The sequence below is a fragment of the Lissotriton vulgaris genome, chromosome 2_1, assembly GCF_964263255.1.
Source record: "Lissotriton vulgaris chromosome 2_1, aLisVul1.2, whole genome shotgun sequence".
Taxonomy (NCBI): Eukaryota; Metazoa; Chordata; class Amphibia; order Caudata; family Salamandridae; genus Lissotriton; species Lissotriton vulgaris.
In genome coordinates, this window is record NC_141687.1 from 321797709 (window position 1) to 321819910 (window position 22202).

At 43.9% G+C, this 22202-nt stretch overlaps 1 protein-coding gene across 1 annotated transcript in view; it reads right to left on the minus strand.

Moving 5' to 3' along the window:
• Positions 1-22202, minus strand: part of LOC147730264 (transient receptor potential cation channel subfamily V member 1-like) — a 460470-nt gene that overhangs the window by 193016 nt on the left and 245252 nt on the right. Inside the window, exon 4 of the mRNA XM_086955033.1 lies at positions 14974-15126. Within this exon, the coding sequence (XP_086811159.1) occupies positions 14974-15126 (153 nt within the window). The remainder of the gene's footprint in view (positions 1-14973; positions 15127-22202) is intronic.

The window sequence follows — 22202 nt, forward strand, 5'->3', positions numbered from 1 at the left end:
GGGAGCGCCCGGGGGGAGGCAGCCATTGGCCCCTCACACGGGGAGGCGGCACCCTCTGAGTATGGGGTCGCCTAAAGGGAAGGCGGTCATAGGCCCCTCCCAGGGGAGGAGGCGGCTACGGCCCCTCCTACGAATTTCCCGGGGCCAGGACATCCGCGACTGCGGATGTGGTAAGCAGTGTGGGGTTGGAGGGGGGTCTACGCTACCTTCTAGACACCTCACACTAGTCCTCGGACGACCACTAAGATGGCGTCGAGTTAAATAAGGGGCCCCCGCTAAAGACAAGGGAAATTGGAAGTTGGCACAGAGGTACAGTCCTCTGTGCGCCCGCCCCTCACAAGTGAGGGGGGAGTTCTGGTATTAGGGATCTGACACCGGTTACGACCTTGCCGTTGGCCCGTAATGTTAGGATGTACAATTTTTATTTAGAGAGTATGCATTTGCAGGATGTTTAGACTCGGCTAGGAGAACCTTTGTATTAGAGATTTGTTAAGGTTAGCCAATAAACATCGTAATGTATAAATGGAAAATTGTACATGATATGAAACTGTTATTTTAATGTTTTCATTTTGTTTCATATTTTAATAAATACGGCCGGGAGGGTAACTCCGTCCCGCCTTCCAAAAGTTTGAGAACTGTGTCCGTCTTCCCATCCTTGGGGATTGTGTTGGGAGGGGGTGACGGGTATCCCGGCCATATTGGAACCAAGCATAAGGACATTACAATAGTCTAGATGGGATAAGACCATAGCTTAAACGATTGTCTGACGGATGGAAGGTTCAAAGAAGCCAAGAATGGATTTAAGAGAGCGTAGGCGGCCGTAACAAGTGCCAGCCACTCTTTTGGCATGAGATTCAAGGGTGAGAGAGTTGTCTAGAATCACACCCACATTTTTAACTTCCTTCTTGGGAGTAGGAGGCGGGCCCAATGTAGGGGGCCACCACTGCTCATCCCACTTCTGTGTGTCACTGCCAATACGGAGAACCTCAGTTTTGGATGAATTCAACTGGAGGCAGTGCTCGGTTAGCCAGCTGGAAATGGCCAAGATGTCTTCTTGAAATTTGGCTAGGTCCCCCACGGTGTCATTGGAGAAGGTAAAAATCAATTGCGTGTCGTCCGCGTAAGAGATTGATTTGATGTTACGTTCCCTGGCCAACATGGCCAAGGGGCGGACATACACGTTAAACAATGTGGGGCTGAGAGCAGAACCCTGTGGGACACCGCAGCTTAAGGGGAATCTGCTGGATGAGTACGTTGGAGCATGGACCTGGAAGGAAAGGTCGGATAGAAATGACACGAACCAATCCAGTACTCCGTCTCCGACACCTATCTCCCATAGTCTCCTAAGAAGGATCCCATGGGAGACCATGTCGAACGCCGCGCTCAAATCCAGCAGGACCACAGCTGAGGTGCTACCCATGTCCTGTGTCGCCCTTAGATGTTCCATAACGGCCAGTAGGGCCGATTCCGTGCTCGTAGTGATGAACTTGAATTTGTTACTGTAAAATTTGACAATATTAAGGATCCCAAACACAATTCAAGACCAACTGCAAGATGTTTATTTATGAAAAACGTATCTATTCGAAGAGAGCATTTATCTTTATATTTAGTTTATGCTTTTACAATGCATAAATCTCAAGTAATAAGCTTGGCTTATGCACCAATTGACAATGGCTGCACCAACAGTTTTTAAAGAGGGTATGACTTATATTACTTTATCCAATGTGAAAACTTTACAAGCACTATATAATATTGTATATTATTGTATATATAGAACTAAAGAGGCTTTGGAAAATGTTCAACTGTGTAATAAAAAGAAGAAAGAACACATACTTGACAATTTAGGCTTTCAGTTTACTAATATAAACAGCATTAACTGCTATAGTAATGCTGCTTTTATATTTTCCTTATTCCTTTTGTAAAACATATATAAGCCTATTTGCAAGACTGTAACTAATTTATACTCCTAACTTCAGTTAAAAAAACAATTGTGCCAATCTACAAGTTTTGTCAGAGATATAGTGTATGTTTGTACAGAAATATTTAGTTTTTCAATAAATGAGCAACGGGATGCACAAGAAATGTGTATGACTATTCTTGAAATAGTAGCAAATCAGAGTTTCCCACAACCAGATCTTTTTGCTCTAAGTTAATAATGGGAAGATGAATGTTTCCAATGCTTAAATCCTTTCTCAACAGTCACAGAATTTGAAAGATGTGCACACTTTCTTATTCTGGACTGTAAATTAATGTCATTTAAATAATGGATATCTCAAGCTGTGCACTCAAAATTGTGTTTAAACTGTGGATGTCACAGTGTCTCAACACTTTCATTAACTATGCTGAATAAGTATTTATGTAATATGGAGTTGATATACTACATACTACCTATAGTAGATATGTCATTATATGGTCTAACATTGTTGATGACTTGTGAAGAAAACTACTGCTTTAATTAAGAAATATGGGGGCATATCAGCAACGCCGGCCATAATTATCGCTAATCGTGCTTAGAGCGGGGATAATTATCGCCGGCCAACGCTTATTTCCACAGCAATAAAAATCCATGCGTAAGCTGCCAAATGTGCGATTATCGCTGGAAATCCAGCGATAAGCACACAACTTTTGGCGATAACTTGATGATAGGGCAGGGCAGACTTAGCCATTATATCCACCTTCCATTGGATATAATGGCTAAGTCAGACTAAAAGCAGTCGTAAGGAAAGTAGCAATAACTGCGATTAGCACTACTTTTCTTATCGCTACGCAGGTTAGCGAGCAGCTTGCTGATAGGAGAAATGTCTGTTAGCGTCATTTTTCACTTTATTTTGGGGAGGAATGCCCACTTTACATCTCATTAGAGATGCATGGCTGGGCGTTAAGGGAAAGGGCGCTGAGGCATGGATTCACGCGATAGCATGACCTTGCTAATAGTGCGATAAAATTATCGCAGCTTTTCGACCGAAAACGGACGCTAAAGAACCGATAATTTTTTCGCTGCCCCTTCATTATATGCCCCATAGCTAGTTATTAGGAAGAGCTTTACAAATAAAAGTGCAACTCATGTTTGAACAAGCACAGTATTACAATGGGTTTTTTCACAATCTATTTGATTACTGCTTTTCACCAGTATTGGAAAATGAACAAAGTATAATGCTAATTGGTAACTTTGCTTTTACTACCATCTGAACAACATTAAATAAAATTATTTTGCTTTAATTCCTATGTATGTTAAGTAATAACCAGCAATTTATTATACAGAATTTGAAAAATATGTCTAACAAGAACTTTTCTTCTTTTTGTTTTGTGTTTTTTGGGCTGTCTTTTCCTCCCCAAACTGTAGGTCAACGGCACAAACTATGAAACAAGCAATAAACGCACCAACAGGGGACCAAAAAGCATTGCCCCAAAAAAAAGCATCAAACCCTTTGGGTTTAGGAGAAGACAGTGGTGAGCAATAACAAGCTCATGATGAATGTTCAAATTACTCTCCCCTGTGACCATTCCTGTTTGACAGTATAAGCAATAGGTTGCAGTCTCTGGGCCATGTACAAAGCCTATTTAGTGAGTCGCAATTTGTTTGTGACTCGCTACATAGGTTTTGCGACTCGCTATTTGGAAGGGAATTTCCCGCCTGTCCGAACAAAAGCAATGACCGCATCCCCATCACATTGCAAAATATAGGTGATGGGACCGCCGTGGTGGCGGTCACATCGTGAACAGGAGTGTGGAGGGCAGCCTCATAGCCGGCTGGTCCCAAATTCGTAGCGGCGGTCCCAAATTCATCATTAAGAGGCCCATAGTGAGGAAAAGTATAAAATGTAATGCTATCTAAAATTTGTTCGTGTGATCAACAAAAAGGCCCTTTAAATATACACAAAAAAAAGAAAACAAATAACTCCTATCCGTAGGTTGATATACATTGGATTCATATATAGGTAGACATATTCCTTGGGTTTCCCAGTTAGTTATCTTGTAATAATAAAAACATGGCAAAGCAATGATTAGGATTCACGGAATATGTTGCAACTGTTGTTATAGTTATAGGATGCAGACTATGGTAGTGTCTCCTTGCACTATGTCATAAGCAACCTTACAAATGCCATTGCACTTGTATTCATTGCTTTACTTTGTACATGTATACGTAATTTTCTGTAAAAGGAAAACAGATGTTTCCAAAGAAGGAATATATACAAAACGTAATAAAATCTGTTGTAAAAAAAAACATATATAAGGAAACTCATGTACGCTCCTCCAAAGGAACCAACAGTTTGTTGCTCTTTGTAAATTTAATAAGGTTCTGTGAGCATGACGCTAGAACTAAGCAGGCATTTATGATTTTTTACTCGTGTTGCATAGAAAACATACATCATTTAGATAAGTGCCCAAAGAATCACCATAAAATACATTAGAAAATCATTAAAATGAGATTATGAGAATAAATAGGTACAATGCTCACTTAAATAAAACATGAATGCATAAAAATTAAATAAGTTATAAAGATTGGCTAAAGTGCAACTTCTCATTCAAAGTGTATGTACATGGACTAACAGGAATCAATCTAGTAGTGTAAACCAATATTAAATTGTCTTAATAGGCTAAAAAACATTAATTGTTACACCCACTGGTGAAGCTTGGCATATCATCAAAGCATACCTAAGATTATACAAAATTTGATACAATCCATTAAACTATATTAGATGAATCACTAAAAACTCCTTGTAAAACCAAGTGTATACATTGCACAAGAAATTAATTAATTAAATAATTCAGTTGATATTGGTACCAACTTTCCTTCCTTTTGATATAAAAAAACAGGTCACATATATACAACAGGACAAATCCGCATTGTAACGCCTCAGTGACGAGTCGCCTGCTAGAAACCAGATCTGTATCCAATTAGAGCACTATGCAAGACATGCAATAATCTAAACGCATTCTCCCCAATGTGTCAAAGTCCACTGCACCAAATACCCCATGCAAATTAAATGCAGCATAACATCACCAAAAGTGTATATGAAAGCATGAATGACACTGAAGGGAAGTGCAGTCAAATTCTTATGAGGATCTAATCCCTCAATTAAACACGGGGAAAAATAGCCCCAATGTGAAAAAGAGACACGATCATAACAGAAAACAAAGATCCAAAAGGAAATCGCAAAGAAAAATGACAGATAACCCATTTGCAGAAAATAATGAAAGTCATAATTAATGTTCAAACAATTTGTAGCCCTAGAATCTAAATTGAGAATATATTTTGTTTCCAGTTGCCTTAGTATCTTCTCTCTATTGCCCCCCGAACCAATTTGGGCACAGCATCAATTACAAATTCCTAATATGGTTGGGGTTGCTAGAATGATATTGTTCAAAATGCCTAGCAACTGGATACCTCTAGTCATTATTGCTGATGGTTCTCAAATATTGGAGCACCCTTTTATGGATGTGTAGTTTGGCGATCCCCACATATTGCAACATGCAATCACATCACATATACTGAAAAATCAGTTCTACAATTTTACACTCCTGAGATGCACTGTGGTTTCTCTCAGAAAGGAGTCATTTAGTCACTCATGTTTTCCCAAATGTACAAGCTCTACATGAGTTGCACTTGTAAAACCCAGGCTTAGACTTTAACCAACTTCTCGTGTTCACCACCTCAGGGCTGGACTTCACCAATACATTCCTCATTGAGGGGGCTTATGGAAAGTAATGGAAGGTCTTTTGGGTAAGTTGACCCAAGAACTTGATCCCCCTAAACTAGACACCAATGTCTCTTACATATGGTTCGTAGCTCCTTCTCTTGTTTTCTGATTGTTAAAATAAGTCTATTAACTGACCCTTTGGCCTTTTATCCCTGGTTAAACAATAGTTCTTCCCTGCCCTTTTGTTTGGATTTCTGCATTGCCTTATCCAAAGCTGTTCGAGTATAGCCTCTCTCTAAAACTCCAGCAGACATTTCATCTTGCATCACAACAACTTCAGCCGGATGGCTACAGTTCCTCCTCAGACGGAGCATTTCTCCGTATAGGATACTATTTGTAAGATGTTGGGAATGAAAGCTACTCATGTGTAAGATTGAACTGCCTGCAGTAGACTCCCTATGTAAATAGGTTTCAATGTTATTATCCCTAATGTAAACTCTTAAATACCAAAACTCGACCTCCTAGTTACTTATATGGGCCACAAAATGAAGATTCACAGGACATATTATATATGTATATACATATATATATATATATATATATATATATATATATATATATATATATATATATATATATATATATATATATATATATATATATATATATATATATTCACTGAAAAAAACATAGGTTTCACACATGTTATAGTTAGCTGGACATTTCACTCATACAAAACCATTGAAATTCCCCCGTTATAGTTAGTTCAGCTAACTATAACTCACGCGCCCGTAATGCACTGCTGATGACGTCACATATTACATCACTCATGACATGGTCAGTGACATCACTCATGACATCCCTGATGACATCTCAAATGACATCACTGATGACATCATCCTTGTGAAAGAGTGGCAGACCTCCTCTCACCCTAATATAACCTTTGATACACACATTCAAAAATAGAACCTAACATTTTCTAAAAATGGAGATACCAATACCAGTTTGAACAAACTATTCAGTAATTCCAAAATCTACATACACATCCACTCATTCACCAATAGTTCTATATAGTCACTCATACATGTACTCACTCATCATATGTACTCATACACCTTTACATCCTATTACACACTTACACTTATACATAGAGTTATTCACACATATACTCACACATGCAAATAAACTATCAAACATCCATTTACTTGCATAAACAGCTCTACACACCACTACACTTATTTCTACAGAAACGTACACATACTTACTCTCTTAAACAATCAGTTATAGAAACACATACTTATTTATACAGGAACTGTTCCAATCTGTCACTGTCATACATCCTTACTTATATACATCAATACTCACATATACTAGTTTAAAACATATGTACGTACTCATAAAGACACTATTGAGGCAGTCATTCACTCACTAACACACCCATACACACACTCATCCACCCATACAGTCCTGCACACATGATGTCTTCAAAACACATACAAACAGTGAGTCAGTCATTCATGCATCTGTGAGCTAAGTAATACTCCCCACCAAACCATACAGACACTCATTCTGATACTCAAAAAAACAACTAATAACCCATATAGACACTCATGTAGCTACTCACTAACCCATGCAACCAATATACACAAAGTGAGATACTGATACAGATATTTACATATTTAAACATTACTCGCTAATACATGTATTCACTAAGATATACTTAATAAGTCAGTTATACAATCAATTTTGCAAAAAAAAACATTTAGACACTTATTTACCCATTTATTCTTCCATCAACCTTTAGATATACATATATCAAAAATATTTCCTTTTCAGAAAGACACACATTCACTGGAAGATGTCATCAGTGATGTTATCAGCGGTGTCATTTGAGATGTCATCAGTGATGTCATGAGTGATGTCACTGACCATGTCATGAGTGATGTAATATGTGACGTCATCAGCAGTGCATTGCAGGCGCGCGAGTTATAGTTAGTTGAACTAACTATAACGGGGATATTTCAATGGTTTTGTATGAGTGAAATGTCCAGCTAACTATAACGTGTGAAACCTATGGTTTTTTCAGTGAATTTGCAAGGTTTTTTTAAATGCTAATTCCTAACTATAACGTGGCTGAAACCTATGGTTATTTCAGTGAATTTCAAAGGTTTTTTAAATGCTAATTCCTAACTATAACGTGGCTGAAACCTATGGTTTTTTCTGTGAATTTCAAAGGTTTTGTAAATGATAATTTTTAAATGTATTGTTATATTTTTTTATACTAATTTACTACATTGTTTTAAAGTGTTTACTTTTAGATATTTTATTTTTTTAATTACATTACATATTTTTAATATGAATTGAAAAAAAAGTGTTTTTAAAAATATTGAAATTGTAATATTTTTATTTATTTTTTTATTTTTTAATTTATATATATTTTATATAGCAGGCAATGATATCCTATGGAAGGGAATTCAAGTTACTGGTAAGTAGAGTTAAATTTACTTTTCACGAATAGTAGTGAGCTGAAAGATGCTGCACTGAGCTATCTCCTGATAATAGGTGAATACATTGGAATTTGTAGTTCAACTGATTTTTAAGGAATTTTTTTAAGTTCCAAAACTCCACACTTAGAAAAATTTTCCAAGTGAAACCAGTCAATGTTAGCCTATGGAAGGAAATTCAAGTTACTGTAAGTATGGTTAGAATTACTTTTCAGGATCAGTAGTGTGCTCAAAGATGCAGCACTGACGTTTCTTGTGATATCAGGTGAGTAAATCTGAATTCCTAGTTCGGCTGATTTTGCAGGAATATTTTGCTCAATAGTGGAGGAAGGAGGTGGGGTCTGAGGTATCATGTGTGCAAACAAGCCCTGTGGCGCGTTTTAGATTGGGGAATTAATTCCTCCTCAATCCTGAGGTCCCCTGTGAGCCAACTAGCCCACCAGGTACATCCAGTATGCGCCAGGCAGCTGTGTTGCAGAGAGGTGTTCAGAGGGCACACCACCTTTGCTTTCAACACTCTGCAACACAGCTCCGTGGCGCTTACTGGAGATACCTGTTGCACTAGTTGCCCCCTAGGGGACCTTTGAATTGAAGAGGAATTAATTCCCCAACTTAAAACATGCCACAGGGCATGTTTGCACTCACATCACCTCAAGACCCAACCCCTACCTTCACCACTGTGCAAACGCGCCCTGTAGTGTGTTCTAAGTTGGGTGATTAAGTCCTCTTGCATACTGGGGGTTACTGGGGGCCAACTATCCTACCAGGAACCTCCAGTATGCGCCAGGGGCTGCGTTGCAGATAGGTGTAAAAAGGGGCATGGCCTCATTACCATTACACCTCTATGCAATGCAGCCCCCTGGCGCGTTTGCAGAGGGGGAACTAATTCCCCTTGCATACTGGAGGTCCCTGTGGGCCAACTAGCCCACCAGGAACCTCCAGTATGCGCCAGGGGGCTGCCTTGCAGAGAGGTGTCATGAGGCCACGCCCCTTTTTACACCTCTCTCCAATGCAGCCCCCTGGCACGCTTGCAGAGGGGGAACTAATTCCCCTTGAATACTGGGGGTCCCTGGGGGCCAACGAGCCCACCAGTAACCTCCAGTATGCGCCAGGGGGCTGCATTGCAGAGAGGTGTAATGAGGCCACGCCCCTTTTTACACCTCTGCAAAGCAGCCCCCTGGCACGTTTGCAGAGGGGGAATGAATTCCCCTTGAATACTGGGGGTCCCTGGGGGCCAACTAGCCCACCAGGAACCTTCAGTATGCACCAGGGGGCTGCATTGCAGAGAGGTGTAATGAGACCATGCCCCTTTTTACACCTCTCTGCAACGCAGCCCCCTGGCGCATTTGCAGAGGGGGAACTAATTCCCCTTGCATACTGGAGGCCCCCGGGGGCCAACTAGCCCACCAGGAACCTCCAGTATGCACTCGGGAAGGTACAGAGTACCGTGCAGAGTACTGTACTTCATACCCTGCAATTTAAAATTTTTAAAAAAGGGGATCAGAGTGTTTCTACCCTGCCCCCTTTGTGTGTTTTGCTTGTTTGTTTCACTGCTTTATTGTGCCTCGGTTCTAGGCACAAGATGGCTGCCAACACTTCCTGGTTTGGAGTGTTGATAGACAGTTGACAGCCAATGACCATGCAGCTCGTGCTTGGGAAGGTACAGAGTACAGTACAGAGTACAGTACTTCGTACCCTGCTATTTAAAAAAAAAATGTTGGGGCCTTGGGGGTTTTTGTGGGACCCCCTGAGCAGGCCTAGGGGGTAAGGGTGTTTCTACCCTGCCCCCTTTGCGTGTTTTGCACGTTTGTTTCACTGCTTTCTTGTGCCTCAGTTCTACCGAGGCACAAGATGGCTGCCAACACTTCCTGGTTTGGAGTGTTGACAGACAGTTGACAGCCAAAGCATGCAGCTCGTGCTCGGGAAGGTACAGAGTACAGTACAGAGTATGGTACTTCGTCTCTCGATATCACTATGATTTTACTTTTTATTTTCTCAGGTACTACTAAACGGATTTACACCATTTAGCAAAAAGCACAATCTGTGAACCAAACTCTACCTCTCTGCCAAATTGGGTGTATTCCGTGCAGCCGTTCGGGCTGTAGCCCTGGCTAAAGGTCCTTATGGAAAATTGCACGGGGAAAACACGTTTTGGGACCCCCCTTTTTTCTCAGCCCCCACTTGACGAATCACCCCCAAACTTCCAGAGAAGAAGCTGAGCAGGCCATTTTCTTGGATAAATTCGCGAAGATTCGTCCACCAGCACCAAAGTTATTCCAAATAGAATGTTGCGGATTTCCTATGGAAACTAGGTTTTAACTATAACTACTTACTGGCGACCCTCTCCACTCCACTTAACGCTCTCCCACCCTACCCCAATCACTCCCTTCTTTCCTCTCAGTCCTCCCATCCCGTGCTGTCTCATCCCCCTACCCCAACCCCCTACACTCCGAGTCCCCTCACATAATCACCCCTACCGCCCCTCGAGGGATACCAATCACATCCTTTCTTAATGATCCCCAACCTCAAAGAGATGAGATCACCTCTCTTCACTTGCCCCTCTCCACCTCTTCTTCTCAAAGCAACCATCAGGCCTCTGGGTATGTGGGTGCTCATACTAAAATCCTTCCTCAGCCTAACATCTGGAACACCGCTCACTTCCTACCTCCTGTGTTCCCTCCTCGTCCACCTCCCATTCCTCCCTCCCGGCTAATGTGGAACATGCCCCTCTCCCTACTGATCCCCTTTCCTCCTTACAGTACACGTTTGTAACCCAATCGCTTCTTAACATTGAACTCCACCTCTCTATCTTGACGTTGGAATTTTCATCCCTCTGGAAAGACTTTAACGCCCTCTCTGATACTAAACCTGCCAATCATCCCATCACAATTGGCGATGCTCATACCAACACTTCTTTCCCTCCACAAAGATGTAACATCCCTTATGGCAGCCCATTTGAGGGTCTCCTTGGTAACTGCCTCTTATCCCATCACAAGCACTGAACCATCTCTCCTCCCCGGACCACGGGGACTTAAAAAATTCCTCCCCTCCCCCCCAGCTCCATGACTGTTGACTCTCGCATACCTCACTTCACTATTCCAGTGATCCTGGGGAGAAGCATAATCCCTACCGCCACTGGCTCACCCAGGCCTCCTCCGCAACTCACTGTGACTACCGGTCCTTCTACACTTAACTCCATTATTCCAGTGATCCTGGGGATAAGCTGTGCCTTGACCTCCCCTGGCTCGCCCAGGCCCCCCGCAACTTACCACTATCCATTCTAGATGCTCCCCTGATACCAACCACAAACCCCTCAACTGCATGCTGAACAACTGTAGGTCAGCTGCCCGACATGCTATCGAAATCTCGGGGACTATCCTCAGTGAAGCCATCGACATCGCCTTTCTTACGGAAACCTGGCTCAAGGCTCACTCCTCTTCTATTCTTGACATGCTCTACCCCCAGGTTACTCTATCCTCAGAAAAGATAGGCTTGACAAAATGGGGGGGCTAGGCATAATTTATAAAGATGAACTGCCACTCTCCCTTGTTAAGAACCCTGATCAAGTCACTTTCGAATACATGGTAGCCGAACTTAAAGCTCAGGGGGGCCCTGCTATTCGACTACATAACATTCACCACCCCCCTGGTGGCCCTCTGCCCTTTGTGGATGAACTGTCTGACCTACTTTCCCAACTCCAATATTCACTGGAACAATAAGACTGATCCCCCGGTTAGTGTCCTCAATGACCTCCTTGACTTTGCTGACTTGAATCAACTTTGCCATTCCCCAACACATCATAAAGGAGCTACTCTTGACGCCATCATCACAAGCAAAGATTTACCAAAAACACAGCCACAATGAAAAGGCCTCCTTCTTCCACACCCAACTCAACCGAGCTAAGAATTCACCTAGGGAACTATTCAACATTATCAAAAATCAAACAGCTTCTGTTCCCCTCCTAAAATTGATCGCCACTATCAAAAGATGTGAAGAAATTGCAAATTTCTTTTATGAGAAAATTTACAAGATTGATCTTACCTTTGTGGTTACTCCCCCACCACAGAGCTCCTCACTCCTCCATGCCCTCCCACCCAAGTCGCCTTTTTCACCTTCGCCCCTTCCAGACTCTGTTCTTCTTCCGCAAACTGCCCCCCCCCCCCGCCCCCATTGAACACCTCCTCCCTAGCCCACAGCTCCAAAATAACGCATCTTGGCTTTTTTTTTACTTTTGCCCAGTTACCGAATGAGAAGTCCTCAACATCATCAGTAAGCTTAAACCCTCCTCTCATACCTTTGACCCTCACCCCGCCAAACTCGTTCAAGATTTAAAGTATTTCATTACACCTTATTGGACTACCATCATCAACTCCTCCTTGGCCTCTGGTTGTGTTTCTGTTTCCCTCCAGCTTGGCCAAATCTCTCTCATCCTCCAAAATTCTCCTGCAGACCCTAACAACCTTAACAATTTGCGCCCTATCTCTAATCTGCCTCTTCCTTCCAAGTCCCTTGAAAAATGCGTCTTGTGACAACTGGACAAAAACATTGACTCATTCAACCTTTTTGACACATTACAGTCAGGCTTCCGAAAGGGCTGTAGTACAGAAACTGCGATGCTCAACATTGTTGATGATATCCGTCACTCCCTCGACAAGGGGGTGGCTTCCCTTCTCATCCTTCTTGACCTCTCTGCTGCTTTTTATACTGTCAGCCACTCTGCCTTACTCAATACCCTCAAAGATCGGTTTGGCTTTAATGGTCCTGTTCTCGAATGGTTCACCTCCTTCTTTCAGCACAGAACCCAATAAATTAAAATCAGCAATTGCCTCTCTAAATTTATGCCTGTATGCTTGGGTGTTCCCCAGGGGTATATTCTCTCTCCTTCTCTATTTAACCTCTTTATGGAGTCCCTCACCCTAATTCTAAAGAAAGCAGGAATCAACTACCACCTCTATGCAGACGATACCCAACGTTACTATAAAATCAAATCCCATGCAGACATTCTACACCTATATGATACCCTGACTAAAATTCAATAATAGTTCCATCACAATCACCTGAAACTCACCCCAAAAAGAGCTGAAGTCATTCTCTTCGCCCCTAAAAACAAGCAGCTCCCCATTCAACACTGGCTCTCTGACCTCAAAGCTCTCAACTGCTCCTTGGCCACCTCGAGCTTAGTCAAATCTCTCGGAATAAGCATGGACCAAACCATCAGCCTTTCTCCCCACATAAAAAACGCAGCTAAAGGCGCTCTCTTTTCCCTACATCACCTTAAGAAAATCAAACCCTTCATTCCTGTTGATGACTTTAAATCTGTTGTTCAATGATTAGTTCTCTCCAGATTAGACTATGGTAACGCCTTGCTATTCGGATCACCCAAAGTCCACCTAGCCCCTATGAAGTCTGTCCTAAACCTCACGGCCAGGCTTATTTCCGATTGCAAGAGGTCCGATCACATCTCCCCCATCCTCAAAGATCTCCAATGGCTTCCCGTCGAAGGCAGATCCATCTACAAGACCGAGTGCATTACGCATAAAGCCTTGCATCTTCAAACCCCACTGTATCTCTCACAAAGACTTCACAAAGCGGGCTTCACCTACAGAAATGAGGAGCAACAATGCTCTCATATTGGTTCATTCCTTGGTTAATAAGAAATCTACCCAATCGCGCTCTTTCTCCAGGAATGCGCCTACAATGTTGAACTCTCTCCCCAAAGATCTACGTTGCAACCCCTCATACTTCAGCTTCATGGGGTCCTTAATGCTGTCACCTTACTGTTGTCTCACATCCTGCCCATTATGGTGCTATGTTTCTCACCGCATCATGCCTGACCTTCTACCCCCTCCTCTCTTCTTCACATATACCTCTATCCTCCTTCTACCAGCTCTCATATATTCACTGCATACTCCTACATGCCATCTCCTCCCCCTTCTCCCTCCCTGACTCCACCCTATCCCCATACCTTCCCCCCACGTCCCCTGGCCAAACAAGCTTGCACAGATATCCAATCCCTGTTTATGGACTAAATGTTACTTCTTATATCCTTGTCTATGTATTTATTGTTCTTTAAATTTTGCTCATATATTTTTTGTGTGAATCTAATACTGCATACTGTTTCCACTTCCATCCCCTGTAAAGCGCTCTGATACTCTTCGGTCTAGCCAGCACTATATAAAACCGTTTAAATAAATAAATAAATAAATAGGTGCTCACAGTCAACGTAAGCCTCCGTAAAAAATCATTGTTGCTCAGAACGGTCAAAAGCGGAATGTCCCTTTCACAAAGTCACCCCTTTTCACAATAGTGGCATTTCCTTAGTAGGTGGGGTGACTGTAGTGGGTCATGCTCCCGATCAAATCCACAAACACAGTCTCCAAGCACAAGGAGCCCCCGTCCCTTCAGGGCGGCCTCATGGAACAGTGCACATGGAGCAGCTCACCAATATTCATCACAACAAGGCAAAACAAAAGAGGTCCATTTCTGAGAGCAAGTAATTCATTACGAAGGCAGCAGCACATATTTCCCTTTCCTTATGCGTTTCGGCAGACGCCTTGGTCACAGGTTGGGAATGATTAAAAGAGCAAAGTGCATCTATCAAAATAGATATATATTTCTATATCTAGATAGATAGATAGATAGATAGATAGATAGATAGATAGATAGATAGATAGATAGATAGATAGATAGATAGATAGATAGATATTTATCACCTAATGCCCTGAACCTCTAAGGACTTGGAGATCTCAACAAGAGCACTGGAAACCCTGGCATCAGGGCTCTTTGCTGAATTTGGGTGCTATTTGTTCTTACCATGCAACTCTCACCTTTGAAGTCTGGATGTGTATAGGAGGCATTCACTAGAACTTCCAGGTCGTCTGTATTCTCTGCAATATCCAGCAGGAGAGGAATGGTCTCATTCTTACCATTCTTCAAGTTCAGCATGGCCTTCAGCAGACAGGTTTTCCCGGTCACCGAATCTGAGGAAAAGGGGCAGAACGGAAGATAGTTTTAAATCACTACACAGGTAAAAATGTGGCCATGTTTGGTCCATTGACATTATACATTGTTTTCTCAATCTGAAAAGGACCAAGAAACCCCTGGTTCACTGTAGATAACAGGTAACTGTGAATTGAAAGGTAATAATAGCACTGATATAGTTGAGGGAGGGAATATGTGGAAGGGGCAGGACAGCAAGGTAAGCAAGCCTGTTTCATGATACAGCGATTGGTGCACGAGACAGTGAAATGTTGTACTCATTGTTGCATTGACCCTCAATAAAAAGTTCTTTTAAAAGCATAATGGCACTGATGAATCCTGGTGAAAATAAAACTAAATGGTCGAAGGTTAAGGGATTTGTAAAGTTACCAGAACCCAGAGGCGGCTTTGCTGAACTATGTAAACAATACCAAGTCATGCATTTTGCATATGGGACAACTTTTGGGGTGCACTTACCATGAAAATATGCTACTTTCAAAACTGAACATTTTAGTTAAGACAACAAAATATAAACGTAGCCATACTGTTTGGCTGATTGTAGGAACATCATATAAGTAGGTTCAATTATGTTTTTGAGAAGGTGGTGCTTTATTGAAGATTTTTGTTTTTTCTAAGAAACAGATCATAATCTTGAACATCAAGTACAAGATTATCGTGGCACACTTATATCATGGACAATTACACAGGGACAATATATCAAAAGGTAAGTGCTCAGAGGGACATATAGATGTAAAGTCATAACTCACAGCTCCCCAGAACCAACGCTGCATGACGCATCTCTGACCCACAACTCTCATCTCCTCGGCTGCATGGAGCATCCTCGACCCAGGACCTCGTAAAGCTCCACAACTAGGATTTAAGGTACTCTTGTTCAGCGGGCTTAACTGGGTCCCTGTAGCCGGCCTTATCTCCATCTGCCAGTCCGAGCATTCTCGAGCAGATATCCACAGGTGGTGCTTTGTGCGTTTTAATGCTGTTTTCACTGAAACCTTTAAACCTGCATATCTCCAGTTCTACTACTTGGATTTATGTTGTTTTGGTCTTGATTTTTTTAATTACAATTGACTCTCTTTTTCTAATTTGGTGTGGGATTCTTCTTTTATGGTGATTTTACTTTATTACTGTTGGAAGTGTTGCACAAATACTTTACACATTGCCTCTGAGTTAAGCCTGACTGCCATGTGCACAACTGCTCCAGGGTTGAGCACAGATTAGTTTAGGGTTTGCTTATGACTGCACCTTGACAAGGATTGTGCTTGCTGTTTGATTAGGGTTTCACCCCCCTTAACCAGTAACCCAATTCCTTACACTGATGGCAGCTGTGGGATTTGGACTTGTATTTGTGCAGTGAAGTAAATTAATTTTGTGTTACAGTACCACATAATTTAAATAATTGAAGACCATCTCAAGGTTTTTAAATTCTTCTTGATTTGTGCTTTTTGTTTATCCAAATCTACTTTCATTGCTACCTGGCTGTTAGTGCTCATACCTGCAATAATGGAATTTGAGCTGGCCAACTCGAGAAGTTACACTTTGGCTGAGCTCAAAAAAGTTCTGCAAGGAAAAGGGGCTTCCTACCAAGAAGGGTACCAAGAAGGTGGAGCTTCAGAAAGTTTTGAAGGCTTGGTGGGAGGTTTACCAGTCACTAACAGCAACAGAGGAGCAGATGAGAGAATGATATGGATGAACAGGATCAGGACCTGGATGTCAGCCTTGAAAACAGCTTTCAGGGTAGGGGAATGACATATCTCCTGAGTTAGAACTCCCTGCCAGAGAAGGATGCAGTGTATCTTTGCATAGCCCGTCCCCAGTTAAGCTGGCAGATAGGAAGGCAGAGATGGAGTCCAGGCTATGGCTCAACTAAGTAGGGAGGAAAGGAAACTGGCACTGGGAACAATAAATTGGCTCATAAGAAGGGCCTCAAAGAGCTGGACCTTAAAGAGAAACAAGTAGAGTGCAGCAGCCCTGGTGGCAGCATACTGACAGTATCTAAAGGAGACACGAAGCTTTCCATACCTAAAGATCTGGTATGATATAGATAAATGGTTTTCTGCGTACGAGGTGACCCTGAGGGTGCATAAGAGCCCAGATGAGCACTGGATGTGCGGCTTGTGAAAACATATGCCTCTGTTCACTCTGGGGTATAGTAACAAGAATTGGTGCTAACACGTTTTTGCGGTAGTTAGCGGCAATTTTTTAAATGCAGTTTATTGCCGAAAACAATCGACATTGCGATAGTATCAGCTAGCCACGGCGAAAACTGCTGCTAACACTAGCCTCAAGGTGATAAAAAAAATTACTTTAGCGAGAGAAAAGTGATGAAAGGCCAATTAGCGACAAAAAAATCATGTTAGTCAGCCCAACCTCACTTTTCAGCCTCAAGATGTAAAAATAGCCTATAATTACAACTCTAAGGAAAAAAATACAAAAACAATGGAATGCAGAATAGAGTAGCCAGGGCCAAGTTCAGAACAGAACAACGACCCCCCTCAAAACCCTACAACAGCCAGGATGACCAGCCAGAGTCTCAGGGGAAGAGGAAATGCAGAACCAGGGCCTCATTAATGAAAAGTCGTGCAGCACTTTTCATAGTGCCATCCTTGCGAAACCATGGCAGCCGATGCCTGGAAGCGCGGACAGTGTACGGGGACCAGAGGCCTCACTGGGCCTGCGTCTGAGAGCTGGAGTTGGAGGCGGGAGTGCTGTGGAGTCACTGACGGTGGAGACGGGCCGCGTCTGGCCTGGAGACACATTGCTGATCTATGTGAGAAGACCGTTTGGCACCCCTTGGAGCTGTGATCAGTAGTGGGGCTCCTGCACACCAACGTAGATAGGTCTGAATTGTATAACACGCACCACTACTACACAGGGGTGCACGGAGGAGATTGCCAATGTTGGACTACGACTCTCTGCATCACAGGCCGGAGGATGTGGCGATGGTCAAACACTGTGGAGGGTGGGGCCCCTGAACTGTGCTGAACTTGTGTAGTGGGAGCACTGCAACTTCATGACTAAGGGGGCTCTGTTGCATCACCTGCATTAGGAGGTCCCCCAGCGGACTTGGCAGCCAATGCTGTACCCAGGTTTGTGAAATCCCACCTGGCTGAGGCTCCTGCTGGGTGAGTCACATATTAGGAGAGAGCGTGGCGGACTGATCCCCAGTGTCGATGTCCAGGTGTGGAGAAGGTGGGACACAGAGCGGAGGAGGCCCGGGGCGGAGTCGGGCCCAGGCCTAGCGCCAGTGGGTGGCGCACACCGTGCCCTGAGCAATCCCTGCGCTGCGGCTGACCAACATCATCAAGGACACTGCACAAGACTGGTGGGGACTCCACTAACTCGCTCTAGTCACTGATATTAGCCGTAGGTGGCAGCCGGTGCCAAGGGCACAGTGTCAGTTCAGGCCCAAGCCCTTGGGTGCGTCTCTTGATCTGCCGTCCCTCACAGGGGTACTGGGAACACGTACTCTAGTTGCCACTGTTAGATCAGAGGAGGTGACCGGGTGGTGATGCCTTTCGTCGGCCCCTGATAGTGAGATTTTGGTTGTACGGGGGATTTCATCGGTGCTACCCAAACAAAGATTCCTGGCTACCATACACCTGACTGGAGGAGAGAGCCCGGCTGGCCACACTGCACTGCACTGCATGCCATACATAGTGCCTGGCAGTCTGGCGCAACAATGGCCCACCTGCATACGGGGGCGGCATCAATATTTGGCTGCTCCTCCATGTCGGTGAACAAAGCGGCTGGGGAACGTTGACTGCTGGGGCAGGTGACCGTGGACAGCGCGGGATCCAAAATAGACTCTGTACTTGCAACGGGAACCTCCCTCGAACAAACGGGCACTTCCTTTGAGGGCTGCATAGATACAATCACAATTGACTTCACCCTGGACCACGCGGATTATCACAAGCTGATTTACAAGGTACACAACATTGAGCAAGAACAGGCCAAAGTCCCTGAGCGCAGGTTTGGAGGTGTAGTAGCTAATGGCACATATGAAGTCACTGGAAAGAACAGTGGAAAATGCAAATGGCCGCTCCCAGGGAAATAACGTGAGAGTCTTGGGTCTGCTTGAGGGAGCAGAATGGGCTGATGCAGTGGCATATACTGAGACATGGTTGTGTGACTTACTGCCAACAGGTGCACTCTCCCCATTCCTTGTTGTGGAGAAGGCCCATCAAGTGCCGGAGAGCCGCACATTTCCGGGGACAGGTCCTAGACCCTTTCTCTTCCGCCTCCTACAGGAATCGTGACACTGTCATGAGGGAGGTACGCAAGCTGGGGGAGGTGAAAGTGGATAACACCACCATTATTTTCTTCCGTGACTACGCAACAGGGGTACAGAGGCACAGGGACTCATTTCTAGTGGTTAAGCAAATCTCAGAGTTGGGCATCAAATACTACCTGCTCTACACAAATCATTGACTCCGCTGAACAGTGCTGGACCTGGCAGCAATCTACAGGTCACCAGGCGCTGCAGACAGGGAGTGAAGGGTCTGTGCAACAGGCTGTCATTCGTATAGCCAGTAGTACTGGGAGGCGTAGGAGGAGCAGACCTCCCCTCCACAACTACATCAACCCCTAATCTGCAGCAGGTTGTACAAGAGAGGCGTAAGGAGCTGCATGCAGCACCGATGATGCACAATCGCACTCAGAGACAGGATCCCGAAACTTCCCCTGAACGCTCCCCCAGTGACGTGGGCTCCACTGCAACATGGTCATCCTGTGCAGAGTCCATGCAGCCCCCCAATGTGACTCCTCAGATGGCAGATAAACTAATTGAATGTTGACTGGTTGTGCATCTCCCCACTTTCCACAGTTAGAGGCAGCTCCGGAGAGTCTCTGGCTTTTAGCGGTTCCTGGTCTCCAGCTTCCTGTTGCTGAAGTTCCATTCCACTGAGGTCAGCACTTAGAGGGGATCAGGTCCAGTCATCACCCAAAGGGAACGGAGCAATAGTCCAAATGAGCGATGCATGTCAGGGGTGGTGGTCTCCTTGGTGCTCCGAGCTGCAATGGCATGAGGCCCATGGTGTCCTTGACCTTGCCAAGGATGAATTGTGGGAGTTCTTCGATTATCCAAGAGCCTCATTTATGAGTCCCTAGCAGCAGTCTTGCAACGCTGTGACGTCACATGCTTGACGTTCCGGTTGCGCAATGTGCCACATCATGTTAACAAGGTCATGCTAAGCCAATTTACGTGACTTTTCATGGACTTATAAATATGTGCCCCTTTCACACATTTAACAGTGTGAAAGTGGCGTTCCAAGCAGTGGCGGCTGGCATGACTCGTGGGTAATGGGTGCAGTGGTTGCGGGGGTCGCAATTGCGTGAGGGTGCGCATAATAAAAAATAAATAAAAACATAAATTAATGTACCTTGCTGCCGGGTCTCGCTTCTCTGCTCCTGCCCTCCACAAGGAACAGGAAGCACAGCCAGGCCCCACTGACCAATCACAATGCTGCAATGCAGCGTGTGATTGGTTTTGAGCGTTCTGGTCCGACGCTCAACCAGGGAACGTGGGCTTGGGCATGTTTTCCACGCAGGATGTAATGCAGCCTGCATGGAGAATGGGGAAAGTGCGCTTGACTGGTTTTGGCAGCCCAAGAGGGCTATACAAACAGTCCTTGCGCACATAGGAGCGGGCAACCACTCCTCACAGGAGGAGCCGCCACTGGTTCAATGGGTCAATGGGTATTGCTGTGGGTGTTCCCATGCCAAACCAATGGAATCTGAAGCATTCCCAGGTTTACAAGAAACCGCAAACCTTCAGAATGTGTCTAAAGCTAATACCACCCCAAGTGTGAGTTTTGGGAGGTGCTACGAGGATAAATGTTTTCATTACTCTTCTTTTTTTCACTTTTTCTAAGTGTGCAGCATTCTGAAGCACACAGAGATTGAGAGGTGTCCCTTCCTGCACAACATAAATCAACTCTGCAACACAGTCACTGTTGCACCATGACACAAGGTTGCCTGTAATGGCAGCCATTGTTCATCAACGTAGAGGAAAAATACAGGGAGGCTTATTTATGCATCCCTTCCAACAGTTCAATGCCGCTGGTGCGCCATTTTCTTGACGTACTTGCAGCATGAATTTTTCACCACGTTGTGCCGTATTTACGAAGTTACGCATCTAGGCATACGTGCGACCTTATAAAGCCCTGTGCACAATATACATTCGTCAGGTATGATGTATGCAGGGTAGGAGATCCCACGCAACAAAGCCTCATAGCAGAGGTACAGTGATGTCTATCAGATTTCACTGCGACAATTCAAAGACGCCACTGTGTCAAAACCTTAAGCCTGCCTCATAGCAGGCATAAGTGTGACGCAGTGAAATAGGGATAGGCTGGCCCTATTCATTGCTGGAGTTGCGTCATGCTTACAATGCAATTGCAGCAATGCGTGACTTTAGCACTGATACATACGTCAGGATTCTAAACGTATTTGTCATTGATTGCGACATGGAGCGCTGTACAGTAAATCCGGCGCAGTCATGGTGTCGCAAAGAAGGGCACCATGAAAAGTGTCCTGTCACTGCTTTATCACATTCATGTAACACTTTTCATGAATTAGGCCCAGGAATGCGCCCTATCTTATTGATTAGGCGTATTTCTTGCCTTTTGTTTCGGTGCAGGGCAGCGTAGCAATATTCCTTGAAGCTCTGACAAGCACCCAAACTTCTTATCGGTAGGTCTAAGTGTTTTTACCCATTTTAAGACCAGCTATTTTCTGGCCTTACATTTTTTTTCTAATTTGGGTTAGCTGCAGTTTTGAGGGTTTATCGACGTACCGGAATTTCCTTGTAAATGTTGCGAAGTGTGTTTAACTGCAGCTTTTTCACAGGGATGCCTAACTTGCATCTCATTCTCATCCCACTGACAGTAGTGGCTATCTTGAAAATGTACGTTTATGCTGGAAAAGTACTGCTAACTGCAGTTGGTGGTAACTTGTAAATAAGGCAATAAAAAAAGCTGCCATAAATGTCAAATAATAGATGCTATGGAGGCATTAGGTTCTTGCAAATATGCACTTCTGTCTGGTGGATACTCTCTCTAAC